The sequence below is a fragment of the Cynoglossus semilaevis genome, chromosome 9, assembly GCF_000523025.1.
Source record: "Cynoglossus semilaevis isolate Cse_v1.0 chromosome 9, Cse_v1.0, whole genome shotgun sequence".
NCBI classification, from domain to species: domain Eukaryota; kingdom Metazoa; phylum Chordata; class Actinopteri; order Pleuronectiformes; family Cynoglossidae; genus Cynoglossus; species Cynoglossus semilaevis.
In genome coordinates this window covers 2,328,102-2,342,438 of record NC_024315.1, presented here as the reverse complement: position 1 = coordinate 2,342,438, position 14,337 = coordinate 2,328,102, and the positions used below count along the sequence as shown (strand labels likewise).

Below are 14,337 nucleotides of genomic sequence, written 5' to 3'. Positions count from 1 at the left end.
ATGTCCTGTATGTGTTCTCTTCTTATATTATTATTTAATTTTCCAGATTTCGGATCCCAGGATTGCTACGACATTCCTCGATCATTCCCCTCTGACAAAAGCTGTTCCTTTGACTTCAATGAAAGCTTCAACAGCTACTTTGTAAGTGATATATATATATATATTTTTATAATATTAACACCTTTACAACTTTCGGTCTATTATTAGGTTTATTTCCTGCCTGTATAACACAGCCTCATGGTTCGTAGTACGCTCACATAACCTTGACTGAGACAATCACATGACGATCACATTACTGGAGAGCAAAAACACAAGCATTAGTTCTGGTGTGGTGACAGCAGTGTTGGAACTGACCTGTTGAACCTTGACTTTCACAGTACAGTTATTGTAACTGATAGCAGGGACTTTTCTAATGATAGGAACACCACAGGTAGAACAGAGTGCAGGGCGTCCCAGTGTTCTGTCCTACTTCCTGCTAATTATCATCTCTAGGTAAAGTCAATACATCAGTGTTACTTTTCACTGCCAGGATTAGTCTTAGCCTGTTGGTTAAATTTGGACTTAATGCTAGTCCTAATAATTAAGTCAAAATAACTGTTCTATATTTAGTTATTAGTTATTTAGTAACTTTTAGTCGACAAAATATCAAAATTGTTTCAGTTGATTAAATTTAAATTAAAATAAGTGGACAAAAATAAAGCCATCAGACTTAGCTCTGATTGGCTCTCGCCATCATTTGAAACCAGTGGTGGTTGGACTCCAGCCAGATGTCATACCTTGTTGTGATTAGTTGACCAATGTGCCCATACATTTAGAGCTAACTGTTGTTAAGTTTTGGTGTTAGAAAAGAGGGTAGTTAACGAAATCCTCGGCGAAACGATGAAATTGAGGAAAGTAACAATGTCATACGTCACTGTGTAGTTTTACTGCTCCTCGCCTTGAATTATTTATTTGTCTGTCTGCCTGGAAGCAGCTGTGAGCCATTTGTTGTAATCAAGGTTTTTCTTTTTTTTCTTTTTTTTTTTGAAGAAAAACAAAGGAATGATACCAGCTTGTAGCCAGTCCACTGAAGAGGTCGATCAGAACTACGTTCCCATGGGCGCCAACTCCCCATCACATCATCACACGGGCAGTTTGCCAGAGCCAGTTCACGAAGCCAACTATGTGCCCATGACTCCCAGCACCATGGAGTTCTCCTCCTTGGGAAAGCAGGTTCCTCCACCCGCTCACATGGGATTCCGCTCCAGTCCAAAGACCCCGCCCCGCAGGCCGCTGATGAGCGACTGCCAGCCCCCGCCTGTGGATCGAAACCTCAAACCTGATCGTAAAGGTGAGTGGACACCGGGTGTGGACTAGATGGTTGATGTGGCGTAGACTAGTGGTGTTGGTGTTGTGGTTGATCTAATCTCAGGCTGTTGATTCGTCTTTCCACTTCACGTCTTCCGCTCTGCTCTGATCTGATTTTCCTAACGTGATGTGTCTAACGCTCAGCTGCTTCTCATACTCTGCTGGCTCATGGTCCATAAAAGTCTTTGTGTCTTACTCTTCGGTCTTCCATCATCCGTTCAAAAATCTTTTACTTTACTGTCAGTCATTTACTAAAATCCTTGACAAAGCGAGCTTTGCTGAAAAGCACCTCTGTCCTCGGGCTGGGGAGGCGTCGTCGAGCGTTTTAGCGGAGGCCAGTTCCTGTGCCACGGAGTGACCAAAGAGTGGAGTGGTCACCTCCATCTCCTTTGTCCCTTCATGTGAATGGAGCCCTTTGATAGCAGCCCTGATGGCAAAGGGGGGATTTCAGTCTGAGCTGATGGAAAGGCCCAGTAACAGGCGTTGAGAGCAAGTGGGTTGAAGAACGACACGGTGTCGTTACACAGGTCAGGAGAAGAAGAGCTTTTTCTTTTCTTTTAATTGGTCACCAGCAAAGTAGGAAGTGTAGTTTTACTGATTACCAGGATGAATTTTAATGTTTTTGTTTTTCTCTGACCTCCAAATTTGACACCAGACATTTTGCAGAGCTGAATTACTTTGATAATTTTTCTGGCTTTCTCCAAAGGTCCACACAAAATTCCTAAACTGCTCCAACTAAAAAGAGCCATCACTAGTGGTTTTCACAGCTCATAGAACATGATAACAAATGACAACCTTGGATGTTTGTCTTTCTGACTGATGACATACAGTTGAACAATTAAAATTACAGGATTTTTTAGATTTGTTTTAGCTATTTTATCTGTTAATCTACAATAGTTTATTTGTAGTTATTCAGCTAGTTTAGCTATTAATCTACAATAGTTTATTTGTAGTTAAGATATATTTCAGCTATTACTCTACAATAGTTTATTTGTAGTTATGGTCCTCTCAATTTTACTGATGTTATTAATACAACAGTATTTGTAATCACACAATGAAAAACTGCTACATACTGTAAATACCAATTAATATTTTACTAGTGACAACTTGCTGATCTTTTTATTTATATGTTTTTCACCATAAAATGCAGTTAAAGCTTAGGTTTTTTTATTTCAGAATTGAAGAATGAGCAAAAACAAACATGTTTAAACCTATTTCCAGTTGTTGTCATTGGTGTGTTTTAATTGGGAAACTAATCAGAATGACATTACTGGTGTATCAGTAATCAATAAATGTACTATGGTGTGCAGGTTAATTGTCCAGAATGGCACTCATTGGGTTAAACTTATATTACAGTTACCACCATCATTAACGTCTGCATTTTTTCATCCTGGCTTAACACTTTCTAACTGCTTTGATTCTTGTCATTCTGATCATTCAGCAGCTTCTCGTCACCTTCCCTTTTTATTCAACTTTCATTAACAGTGTAAAAAAGAAAAAAAAAATGATTCTCCTGATTTTTGAGATTGTGAGTCTTTGTCTGCTCTCTGGAAAAAAAATGTTGTAAATGTCAAAAATAAGATCAGACCGTAGAGCACAGATCTGTTTCTGCTTGTGTCAAATATAAGATGATTTTCTGAGTGTACTCATCATGCATGCACAGCTGTGATGTCAGTCTTTGTGTGGGAAGCCGTGGTGCATGGAGTGAGGTGCATGTTGGGCAGCGTGGTTCTGCTGTTGTCATGACGATCATCATCTCCATAACCGTGTGCTGCACCAACAGGTGGTTGGGTGTTCGTCAGGATGTCTGCACACAATCACCTCCTTCGCTTTGCATGGCAGAGCAGTATCTAACCGTGGGGCTAAATTGTTGTGATCACCAATTTTTTTTTTTTTATAATAAGCAAAGTCTTCTTTCACCAATCAGGTCAGAGTCCTAAAATAATAAGAGCAAAGGGTGTCGTTTTAGAGCGAACCGACTCTCAAACCGTAGGTGAATTCCCCAGGGGACGACGTAAGGGTAGGTACTCGACACTGATCTGCCATCGTGTCTTTGAACACTCTCCTTTCTCTGACCTCTCTCAACTCTACCCCATGACTCTTTGCATGCTCTCGGTATCAAACAGTTAACAAGGGTTAGTGTCTGTCTGTGACAAATATATGACCTCAGAGATGTTAAAATAAAATATATCACCAATGCAGAGTTATAAAAAAAAAAGCAGAATATTAAGGGGATTCATATCTGTACTTGGTCTGAGTTTGTTGTTGGTTCTCCACATCATCCACATACTTTTACCTCACCTCAATGGTTATGTGTTCAGAGAGTAAACACTGATTTTTACAATTTCACATTTTTTAAAATAAACTTCAGCAACAACCACAGGTTAATTCAAAACCAGACTGTGCCGTTAAAAAGGTGTGAAAAGTTCTGTGTCAGTCTAGAAGCTTCAGAAGCTTTAATTTTTGTTAGTGTTGAAACTTCATGAAGAGCTGGGATGTGCATTAACTCATTACCGTGACAACCACTCTGGTATGTATGCTAACCATAAACTTCACTAACATTTCTTTTTCCCCCCACACATTTCTTGTCATTATGAGTCCATGCAGTAAAATATATTTTAATAATTTTTATTTGCTTTTTTTAATAGATAAAACCAACATGATAGAGTGAGAGAGAGAGAGAGAGTCATTTGTCACATGCATGCTGTTCATGAGTGTAGCGAAAAAACTCAGCCAAGCGTAAATTAGAATTTTTTTTTTTAAAGAACAGAGCAAGAATCAGTGAGAGAGAAGGAGCTAAGGGGAGAGAAAGAGAGAGAGGAGGGAGTCAACAGGTCCAGTTAGCCGTGTTCAAGGGTCTCGTTAGTTGGTGTTGTCTAATTAACACATAATTGAGGGTCAGTTTGGGTAGATTAGCTCAGAGAGTGTTTATACTGTTATTCACCACGTTGTTTGTTCCAGTGAAGTGCTGCTCTCTGCTGCTGAGGTTGACTCTTATTGTTTTCCTGTCTTTAATGATTTTTAACGACCCACGAATGCAGTATCTAGTACCTTGATAACATACTGAAAAATGAAATATCGAGATATATTGTAGTATCGATATTTTGGCACAGAAATGGTGCTAAAAATCACTAAATCACAGTGAATTAAATTCTCCCTGAACTGTGAGAATGTAGGATTGAGGTTTTTCCACCCCCCCTTTCACCTCACTCCTCCTCCCCCCCACAGACATACAGCAGGTACTGGTGAAGTCCAGTGTCATGTCCAGTGACTGACAGCTGTGTGTTCCTTGTTTCAGGAAAACCCGCTCCACTGGAGATCAAACCACTGCCCGAATGGGAGGAGCCCTGCGCCCCCGTACGCTCACCCGTCACGCGCTCATTCACCCGAGCGGAGTAAGTACCTGGAGGGTCGTCCAGACTCGCTTCTACACCTGAATGTTTCTAACATCTGAGGGCATGTTCACAGATTCTCCCAATTATTTACTACATGTTCCTTGTTGTGGAGATTTTTTTTTGTTTTATTTTTCAAAGATTAAATCAAATGCAGATGCTTGTTGTAGGAAAAAAAGAAAATTGGGGGAGAAGTCGCTTCTCTTCGTCTCTTGACTTAATTTGGTGATGCTTTTATTTTGGATCAGGTGTCCGCTGTCCTGCCTGCTGCTTGACGCAATCTGTAATTGTATTCACACGTCACACTTTTTGGCGTGAACATGCCTCACTTAGTGGTAATCATTAACTCCAGAAATTAGCACTAACGCTTCATACATTACAGTGATTACTCTCTGACCAGCGTCTCATTCGCTCATGTCTCAGAGCTCCACTTCACTGACACCTGTTTGTCTGAGATGAACTGTAAATCTGTGCTGCAGGCTCTTTTGAATGCAGTGGCCGTCAAGTCGGTGGGAGGGAGGGGGGGTACATTTGTGTAATTTTGAAAAAAAAAACTGCATTTGTCAGGGAGATGGTGTGTAAACATTGTGAATGCTGCTCAGTCCCCCTAGGTTTCCAATGCCAGCGAGACCCCCATCAGTGCATAGCTTGGCCTCCAGCACTGACTCCGAGGACTGTGAAGAGAATTATGTTGCCATGGTGCCTAATATGTCCACAGATGATCCAGTATGTAAACATATGAAGTTTTTTTTTTTTTTACAAATCACAAATACCTGCTTAAATGGCACTGAGGTAGATACAGATCAGGGGGAAAAACAAAAACTGACAAAAAGATGAAAAAAAAACAAAAACCCACCGTGACCTTCTGACCCTCTGAGCCACTCGTTAGTCAGGACTCATTCTGGTTGCTGCAGATGGACTCCTCCACGCCTAACTCCTTTTTTGCAGCCTTCTTCTCTCCTGTTGTTATGTTTTATTCACCTTCTGTTTGTTTCTTTTACTTTTCAGGTTTCGCAGCTGTTCTTTTAAGAATGCTTGTTTTTTTTTTTCTATCCATAAAACCAGTACAAACTCCAGTAAAGTTGTCAAAGGAAAACTATAAAGTTCTTTTCACATTTGGTTTTCCTGCTTTTCCCTCTTTTACAATTTGGTTCTCTCTTATTTCATTTGCTCATGTATTGCTGATTTTCCTTTTTCTTCTCCTCACTCTTGTTGCCTCCTAGTTTCTCCTTCCTCTGCTCCTTCCACCAGGCTCCAGCTTCAACCACGTTCCTTTTTTTTTTCCCCCTTTGCATTTTGTTCTTGACCATCTTCTGTTCTTTTCTTTTTCTGCTCCGTCGTGGCTTCTTTCTGCTTACTGTGTGTAGAGAGGAGTCCTTCTACTGCACGGTCCCCATCACCCCTATAAAGAGGGAGGTGGAGGAACTTGACACCATAGAGGAGGTGAGCAGGGTTGCCAGGTTAGGTGATGCATGCCCTGCGCTGTCACCGCATGAGAAGTCATCACCTCGAGGTGCCGTAGGACGACGACATTAACCGAAGTCATAAAACCTACGTCGGCTCCTGCCGGCCCTCCCCTCCCCTCCCCTCNGTTTACCCTGAGTGTTTTTACAAGTCTAGATCCATCACAGTACTTCATCTAATACTTCATCACACCTGTAGTTAGAACTAAACAGTGCCTTCAGGTCCAACATGTCGCACGTGTTGTTGTCACAATATCAAATGTTCGAAATCTGTTTCTCTGAACCGTCTTTATTTTCTCACTTGCAACATGATTAAATGTGCAACGTGTCGAACTGCGGTGTCTAGACTTTTGTGCAGCGCCCCCTTGTGTAAAAATTGACTATTGCATGGTCTATCCAGGCGCCACTTTTGAGCCAAAAATGACACTGAACTTTATCTGAAACACGTGGTACCGCTTCAGGACTGTAACATAACAAATATGTAAATATAAATATAAAGTGACAGTCTGTGCCTTGCAATAGCCTTAGCGTCCCTGCAGGGGAACCGGTCCCCCACATTGGGAAACACTGGTCAGGTAAACATGCAGGTCTCTTTAGTTTTAATAATTATACTCGTTAAATCATTAACAAGGAGGCGTGAGATAAAGAATGAGAAACAACTAGTACAACCTCTGGCCTTTTCTTACACGATTGGACTTGTGGTCTGACGATTGCTATTTACTAAATCCCATGACTGTGGTGTTTTGAGAACGCAAGCCAAAAAAACCCCCCCCAAAAAACTCCAAAATCCAACTGTAGTTTGAATCCCATGACTGTGGTGTTTTGAGAAAGCAAGCCAAAAAAAAAAAAAACCCAAAAAACTCCAAAATCCAACTGTATCATCAAGACACAAGTACGATCATAAATTGTGATTAAATCACCAATGGTTTCATTTTTTGTTATTGTGACAACACAATACTGTGTTCAGTGAAGTGGTCGCCTTTAATCAGACTCTGCTTCAGTGATTCTCTTCCCTTAATAAGAACATTCTTCCCTGGCCTTCATAGAACATGAAGCTTCTGCCCCCCATAACGGCAGAGGGCGGAGGCAGCCCCATGGTGAAACCGAAGGGAGACAAACAGGTGGAGTACCTGGATTTAGACCTTGACCCTGGCAAGTCCACGCCACCTAGAAAGGTACGATGAAATACTACACACACACACACATATACATGTATATGTAGTATATATGTATATACATATATGTATATATCTACATACATGTATGTATATATGTATATATGTATATAGATATATATATATACATATATGTGTATATGTGTATATATGTATGTATATATGTGTATATATATAGGTGTATATATGTATGTATATTTGTGTATATATGTATGTATATATGTGTATATATATAGGTGTATATATGTATGTATATTTGTGTATATATGTATGTATATATGTGTATATCTGTGTATATATGTATATACATATATGTATGGATGTATGTGTGTATACACATATATATATTTATTTTAATTTTTGTTTTTTTTTTGTTTTGTTTTTGTTGACATCTGACATCTGTGGTTTTTCTGCTCAGATGAAAATCAACGGAACTGGTTTGGCATCTTCGGACGAACGTGTTGACTACGTGGTTGTGGACCAGCAGCGGACACAGGCTCTTAAATGCACCAGGGAGGCCTGGAATGATGGGCGTCAAAGCACAGAGACAGACACCCCTTCCAAGGGAGCCAAGTGACCCCGTGACCCCAGCTGCCAAATGTCCCTCCAAACCTACCCCAAACTCGATGGGCCGCTCTCACTAGTGATGGCTCTGGTCTGAGCTTCCAGGTGGTCCAGCGGCAACTTTCCACCTTAGCAGGACCCCGTGTGTGTATGTATGTGTGTGAGTGAGTGCGTGTGTGTGAGTGAGTGCAGGAGCCAGTGGAGCTTCTCAGCCCCTCAACTGTCTTCAGTTTACACTGCTGTCAGGCCTGAAAACAGCAGCGTGTGCACAGTTGTGGGGAGTGGATCAGGCCAAGAATAAGCTGCGTGCAGTAAGAAAGCAGGTGGAAACTGGACTCGTCCTCGGGCTTCGACTATAAACAGAGTTGTGAACATTGACTGCCTCCTGCGTCAGATTCACTCTTTCTTGCTGCTGCTCTCCTTCAAGTGGCCGTTTAACAGAATCCAGATTTAACATTTCTTTGAATTTCATTAGCGTTGGGTGTTGTTTTTTTGAAGTGCAACTGAAATCAATTAACATCTTAACGTGACGCTCGAAAACGTGACACCACGACACGACACGACACAACGAACACTCCATGAGTCCGAACAGGAAACGCCATCGATGTCGCATGTTGAGTTCTGTCAGAGCGGCCGACGGTTCCTGTGAACACAGACCAGTTTAACTATTTTTTTTCCACTATGTCTTTGCAGACGGCTGAAGCCCTCCCCTCCGCCCCTCCCCCCCGCCCGGCTTTGTGCGTGTGCGAGTGTGTGAGGTAACTTCAGAAAAAAAGACCACAAGACTTTAAACATCCGTTTCTTCTAATTCCAAGGCAGTTGAACTCGTCCGTTTTACATATATCCATGTACTCAGTTATAGCTTTGTGACTTTAATCCACTGAAGATGATTTGATCTCCATTTACGTTGTGAGCGAAGACGCCTCGATCTGTTCCACATGGACGTGCGGAGACTGTACAAAAGTGTTATGTATATAAACAGATGAAAAAGTGTCCTTTATTTGTACGGAATATCCAGCGTGTTTAGCTCGAGGGCGTGTGGATTCTGCAGGGTAGAATCCTGGGCCTTAGGTGGTATCAGGACTAGTTATTAAAAGAATTACTGTGAGTTTTTAGAACGTGACAGGTTTTCTATAAGTTATGCAAAGGTATCAAACTTAGGCTACAGAGAGGAATTATCAGGTACTCTTTTTAATGCAACTCTTCACTTCTAATTTATTTCTGGATGTCACGTCCGTTTTAGCTCAGTATTGTTGATTAATACGGAGAAACATTTGCTAAAATGTTTGGTTTTGACAAGCAGCAGTCGTTTAGTTCCACTTCCTCCCTCTAGTTGTAATCTAATAAACCGGCGCAGAGTGTTGGGGAAAGTGACTGCCTCCTGTTGCAACCAGATCTAGTTTTTATTGACAGTGAATTTTTTTTTTTTTTTTTTTGTACACATAGATCTATTATACTAACCTGTGAACTCTTGACTCCCCTGCACGAGCTGTCACCTGATCAAGTCATTGCTGTACATATTTTGCCGTCAGCTCAGTTAACACACACACGTTGTTTCAAAAGGAAAATAATGTGCCTACGTCGTCTTCATCCGTCTCTACTCTTTCTATGTTGCAATCTCTTTGTGATGTGGACTGCAAAGCTGTTGATGCTTTATCTCTCTTTTTTTTTAATGAATCTCAACAGAAAATGTAAATTTTAAAAGCAGACTAAATAAAAATCCAACCTTTCAGCTGCTGTGTTCTGATGTGTGTCTGAAGAAGAGATGAAGGAGTCAGTGACTGGAGTTGTCACATTCACTTTTTTTTTTTACAGAGTCCCATTACATGAAAAAACATTGCATAAATACCAACACACGTCTGATGCTGTTACACGCCTCAACCACTAGATGGAGTCGTTGTTTGCTTCTCCTCTGCCCAAACCCGTACAGTGCAGTCCCTCCTCTGGACTTCCTCCTCTCTGGTTCTCTGCAGTGCTTAAATTATATCACAACGAGACACAGACCTTTTTTTGGGTCACATTTAAAGCTGCTGAGATTTTTTTTTTTGTCACTCTTGATCTATCTTGACTGACCACTGTTTTCCAGGCTGTTTTTGTAGCCTGGTGAACTCGCAGGTTTTAAACAATGCATTGAGATGCAGTTTTGTTAATGATAATTATGATAAAAATAGTGATAAAATTTGGCAGTTTTTTTTTCTTTGTCGTATTTGCCATTTTTATGCAAATAGACACCACTGCTGGACTTGAAGGTATCTAAAAATCCACATTTTATTTATTTATAAAATTTTAGATTTGAGCATTAATCTTTTTGATATCAGCTGGTTTTTGTCATTGCATTTAATTGCAGTTGTCCACAACCCCTGGTTGAAACACATTTTATGAGTAGCAAAAAAAAAAAAAAAAAGATGAATTTTCAATCGTTAACGTTATTGAAAAATCTTTTATTAAACAGAGATGTTCAAACATTTCACGACTGCTCTCTTTAGAATATGGGAATGATCTTCAGTCCAGTTTTAGTCCTTCCACTGTCACTGTGAAATGTAGAGGAGATCTTTCATGGTCCTGGTTATTCATTACAGATCATTTATTGTTGTGAAGACGCAGCTGAAGCCCAACATATGGGCCAGGATTCACACCAGTCTGTGGTGCTCTTCATCACCAGATTAAATCTTCTCCGCACGAGACTTTTATTCCAGTGGGCGTGCGTCTCTTTAATCACTCAGCAAATAGCCTAATTAAAGCAAATGTCATTGTCATACTGAGATAGGATTATAATTGCTGCGATGACACGGAGCAGATTGTAAAATTGTCGCTATCAGGTGGCGCCGTGCCAGGAATTATTAAAGTTTTCATGTCTGGCAGATGTGGACGATGATGGGACATTTTCACTGTTGATGTGAGTCACTGTGTTTTATAGGCCTGATGTGTGGACAGGGCTTTTCTTCTTAGTGGACGTATGCTGTGCTCTATGTGGTGAGAGTAGGTAACTACGGCTGCAGAGGAGACACTATTAGGTTATGTAATAAACCTCATAATCAATGTTTAGTTTAATGTCCTGGTTTAATGGGCTGGAGTTGGGTCCAACATGAGCCTGAGTCCTCGCTGACAAACAAGTCATTAATGAACTATTTTTAGGTCCAATTTCTTCCCTTTTTTTTTTTTTTTCCTAATGTGATTTCTGCAGTGTTCATCATTAGGCAGGATTTTACCCAGAGCTCTACTGCTCTCCTAAACAACTGCAGCGCTTAATTAAAACCCATTAAAAGCACAAAATAAACGATGTTTCACATTCATGGAATATTTTTCCAGTCATAGAGAGAGAGAGAGAGCAAATGAAGACATGATGCCAGAGGGAATCTTTTCTTTTCTCTGGTCACAATCTCTTTGACTTGAAATTTAGACCAAAGTCTTGTAATCACATCTGTGATAATGAGGCTTCAAACTGTCTGGGTCACATGGACCGTACGTAAGAAAAGGACGCAGAACGTCCAAAAGAAGATCCTACTGATTGGGAAAGGTCCAGAAAGTGGTAACTGAGACAATTACTTCCCAAGAAAGTTGTTTTCCGTAGTTGTCCTTTTATAATCACATAGAAAACTATCAGAGCAGATCCAGTCCAAGCTCGGGACAATGCATTGAGAATTAATTAATTACAATCACGATTAATCACGATTAGTTGTGATGAACTCACGGCTTCCCTGTACTTAATTAGATTAACCTATTTCCTTGTCAACAGGATCAGGCTTTCGTCTTTGGTTCCTCCTGACGTAGAAGATCAACTGGATTTACTTTGAGATGCTCTTGGTCGTCTTGTCGTCTTGTCTCATCTCTAGGATCAGCCAAACTGGGAAGGAAACATGTCAGTAGGTGGTGCTGATGTTCATCCCAGTTGCTCCACACCAGGCTGCAAATCTCCAGGTCCTGGGTCCGACTCTTTGTTGAGGTGGAATAGGAGGATTAAAAAGACCATGTCCGTCTCCGTGACCCCCTGGAGGGTGTCCCGAGAGCAGACGGTCGACTTCTACAGTCTGTTTCATCTCTGCATCACCGGAGTTAGAGTTCAGAGCTGGTTCAGAGCTGGTTCAGAGCTGGTTCAGAGCTGGATACATTTAAAAAAAAAAACAGAGAATGATTTCATTTATAGCAGAGAGTTCTTATTTCAATGGTTGTGATGTATAGATTTAAAAAAAAAAATGATTTCATTCATAGCAGAGAGTTCTTATTTCAATGGTTAGTTCCAACAAGGAAATCAAACTTTGATTCCTTAGTTGTAATCCTTCAACTGCAGCCTGTGGCTCAGTGGTTGAATGAAGAGCCATGTAATCAGAGGACTGTCGGTTTGAATCCTGGCCTTCACAGGATTGTGGTTTATTGACCAACAAAAAAAAACCTCCAGATGCATCAGCACCAAAGCGCAGCTGAGGTGATTCAGAGATGATTTAAAGTGAATCCCCTCGTAGAATGAATTAAATTGACAATTAAGTCTAATTTCTGACAAAAACTTTTCAAATAGTTTGAGAACAGAACAAAACAGAACGTGTCATTTCTGAAGGCCAGTCTGGCGCCTGGAGGATGGATGCAGCTATTGATTCAAAGTGCCAGACTTTCATTATTATTTCACCTTCCATTTACTGGAGCCAGCAGGAGTTTGTTCTGTTTCTGTGCACATGTGATATCGGCCTGCAGTCAGTGGTGTGATGGTGCAGCCTGAAGTAACTTGGACGTTGTCTGTGAGTGTGTGTGTGTGTGTGTGTGTGTGTGAGTAGTCAAACAGGCTGTGATCGTGGCCAACAGAATAATTATGAGTGGAGCCGAGCGGCTGTTCCTCAGCAGCAGGGAGCCTTTCAGCTTATTGAGCCTGGTCTGTGTTCTGGACCCCCGCCTGGACCGATGGGACCGATGGGACCCATCTCCAAGGTGGCCGGGGGCTGCGTCTCCTTGGACCAGTTACTGGGTTATACACGCCCCGGGACCACGGTAATGCGCTTTGGCCATAAGGTGGGTGGAGGCTACGGAAGCGGGCGCGGGGTGAGACATTTCCCAACACTTTGATGGAGGAGCTGCGTATTTGTGGATCTAATTCTAGCTGAGATGGGAATATTCTTACAGCACGTCGGGGAAATTAGCATAATTAAAATGAGTGAGAAGTCGGCTCTGTGGGCCTCAAACGCCGCGGATCCATGTTATGGTAATGGACGACCCGCTGCAAGTGTTTGAAAATAAACATTCCTCAGGAGAGGTCTTTGCCCTAGTTGGCGTGAAGGGTCTGCTGGTGCAGATACTTGATGTGGTAGAAGCAGCTGCACGCGTCTCTGCTCCATACACGCATTAATAAAAGGGCCCGGTGTAAAAAAATGTAGTAAAACTTACCAGGTCTGCAAAATATGGGAGTCTTGGAAGTGTTTGAAGACTTAAGGGGAAATTTGAGGGAATCCTAAAATGAAAGGGTTGTGATGAAGGTGTGGGTGGAAGGAGTTTTACTGACTGTCGACAGGCTTCAAACTCATCATTTCAATATCAGTCCACTGACGTTGATTATGAAATCTATGAAGAGCAATGAGATGTTTCACTTTGTCCTGTCTGTATTAGTGGGGATCATTTTTATCAATAAGTACAAGATGTCGAAACGAGTAGATAATACTGTGTTCTTTTTTAAAAATATTCTCTTCTTCTAGTTCAGATGATTGAACCAGACCTGTTCTTACAAATGAGCATCTTCAATCCTGTAAATCCATCTCATCTCCCCCCAGTCCTCCCTCCTCCTCTCCTCCCCCTCCCCCTCTCTGGCAGCTGTGCAGTGACTCCTGTGTATTTGAACCTGTCACCCTCCTGGCAGCCTGTCTGTCATTGGTTCTCCCACTCATCCCACCCACCCGTCATCCCTCCCGTCCTGTCCGTCTTCCTGTCTTCACCTGTCGTTTTCCTTTCCCCTGAACCTGTAATCATATAAAGACTGAACCAGGACCAGGTCTGAAACGACCCAGAACATTCCGTCAGACTCCAGTCAAACCAGATACACTTTGCTTTATTTATTTATTTAGTCCTGACAGCATCACTTTCTCCAGCATCATCGTTTGACTGCGGTGAACTGAGCGTCGACGTCACAGTAAACAGAATCACTGCAGCTCAGACTGGAGGTCAAATGTACAAGGATTGTTAAAACAATTAGTCGTGATTAATAACAATTAATCGTGATTAATCACGATTACCTTCGCTGAGAAACATATATTCATTCTTGCAGTGTAAATAACAATGTGTGTATTGACTGTGTATTAGAGCAATGATAAGTGAATGGGCAGTGGAATTACAGAAGATGGTGTTCATCATTATCGAGTATGAACAAAAAATCTACAGCCCAGGGGTCGGATACTGACCTGACTGACCTGTACCTGACCT

The 14,337-nt window shown here is 41.4% G+C and overlaps 1 protein-coding gene across 8 annotated transcripts in view; it reads left to right on the top strand.

Annotated features, from left to right (window-relative positions):
• gab1 (GRB2-associated binding protein 1) overlaps nucleotides 1–9,673 on the top strand; it is a 40,289-nt gene extending 30,616 nt beyond the window's left edge. For 6 of the 8 annotated variants that reach the window (XM_008316426.2, XM_025058347.1, XM_025058352.1 and 3 more), the window contains 7 exons: nucleotides 47–141; nucleotides 1,030–1,330; nucleotides 3,275–3,367; nucleotides 4,646–4,742; nucleotides 5,342–5,465; nucleotides 7,249–7,377; nucleotides 7,796–9,673. In XM_008316426.2, coding sequence (XP_008314648.1) covers nucleotides 47–141; nucleotides 1,030–1,330; nucleotides 3,275–3,367; nucleotides 4,646–4,742; nucleotides 5,342–5,465; nucleotides 7,249–7,377; nucleotides 7,796–7,954 — 998 coding nt within the window. In that variant the 3' untranslated portion in view covers nucleotides 7,955–9,673. The remainder of the gene's footprint in view (nucleotides 1–46; nucleotides 142–1,029; nucleotides 1,331–3,274; nucleotides 3,368–4,645; nucleotides 4,743–5,341; nucleotides 5,466–7,248; nucleotides 7,378–7,795) is intronic. The other 2 variants (XM_008316430.2, XM_025058349.1) reach the window with 1 other exon arrangement.
• Nucleotides 9,674–14,337: the final 4,664 nt, after the last annotated feature.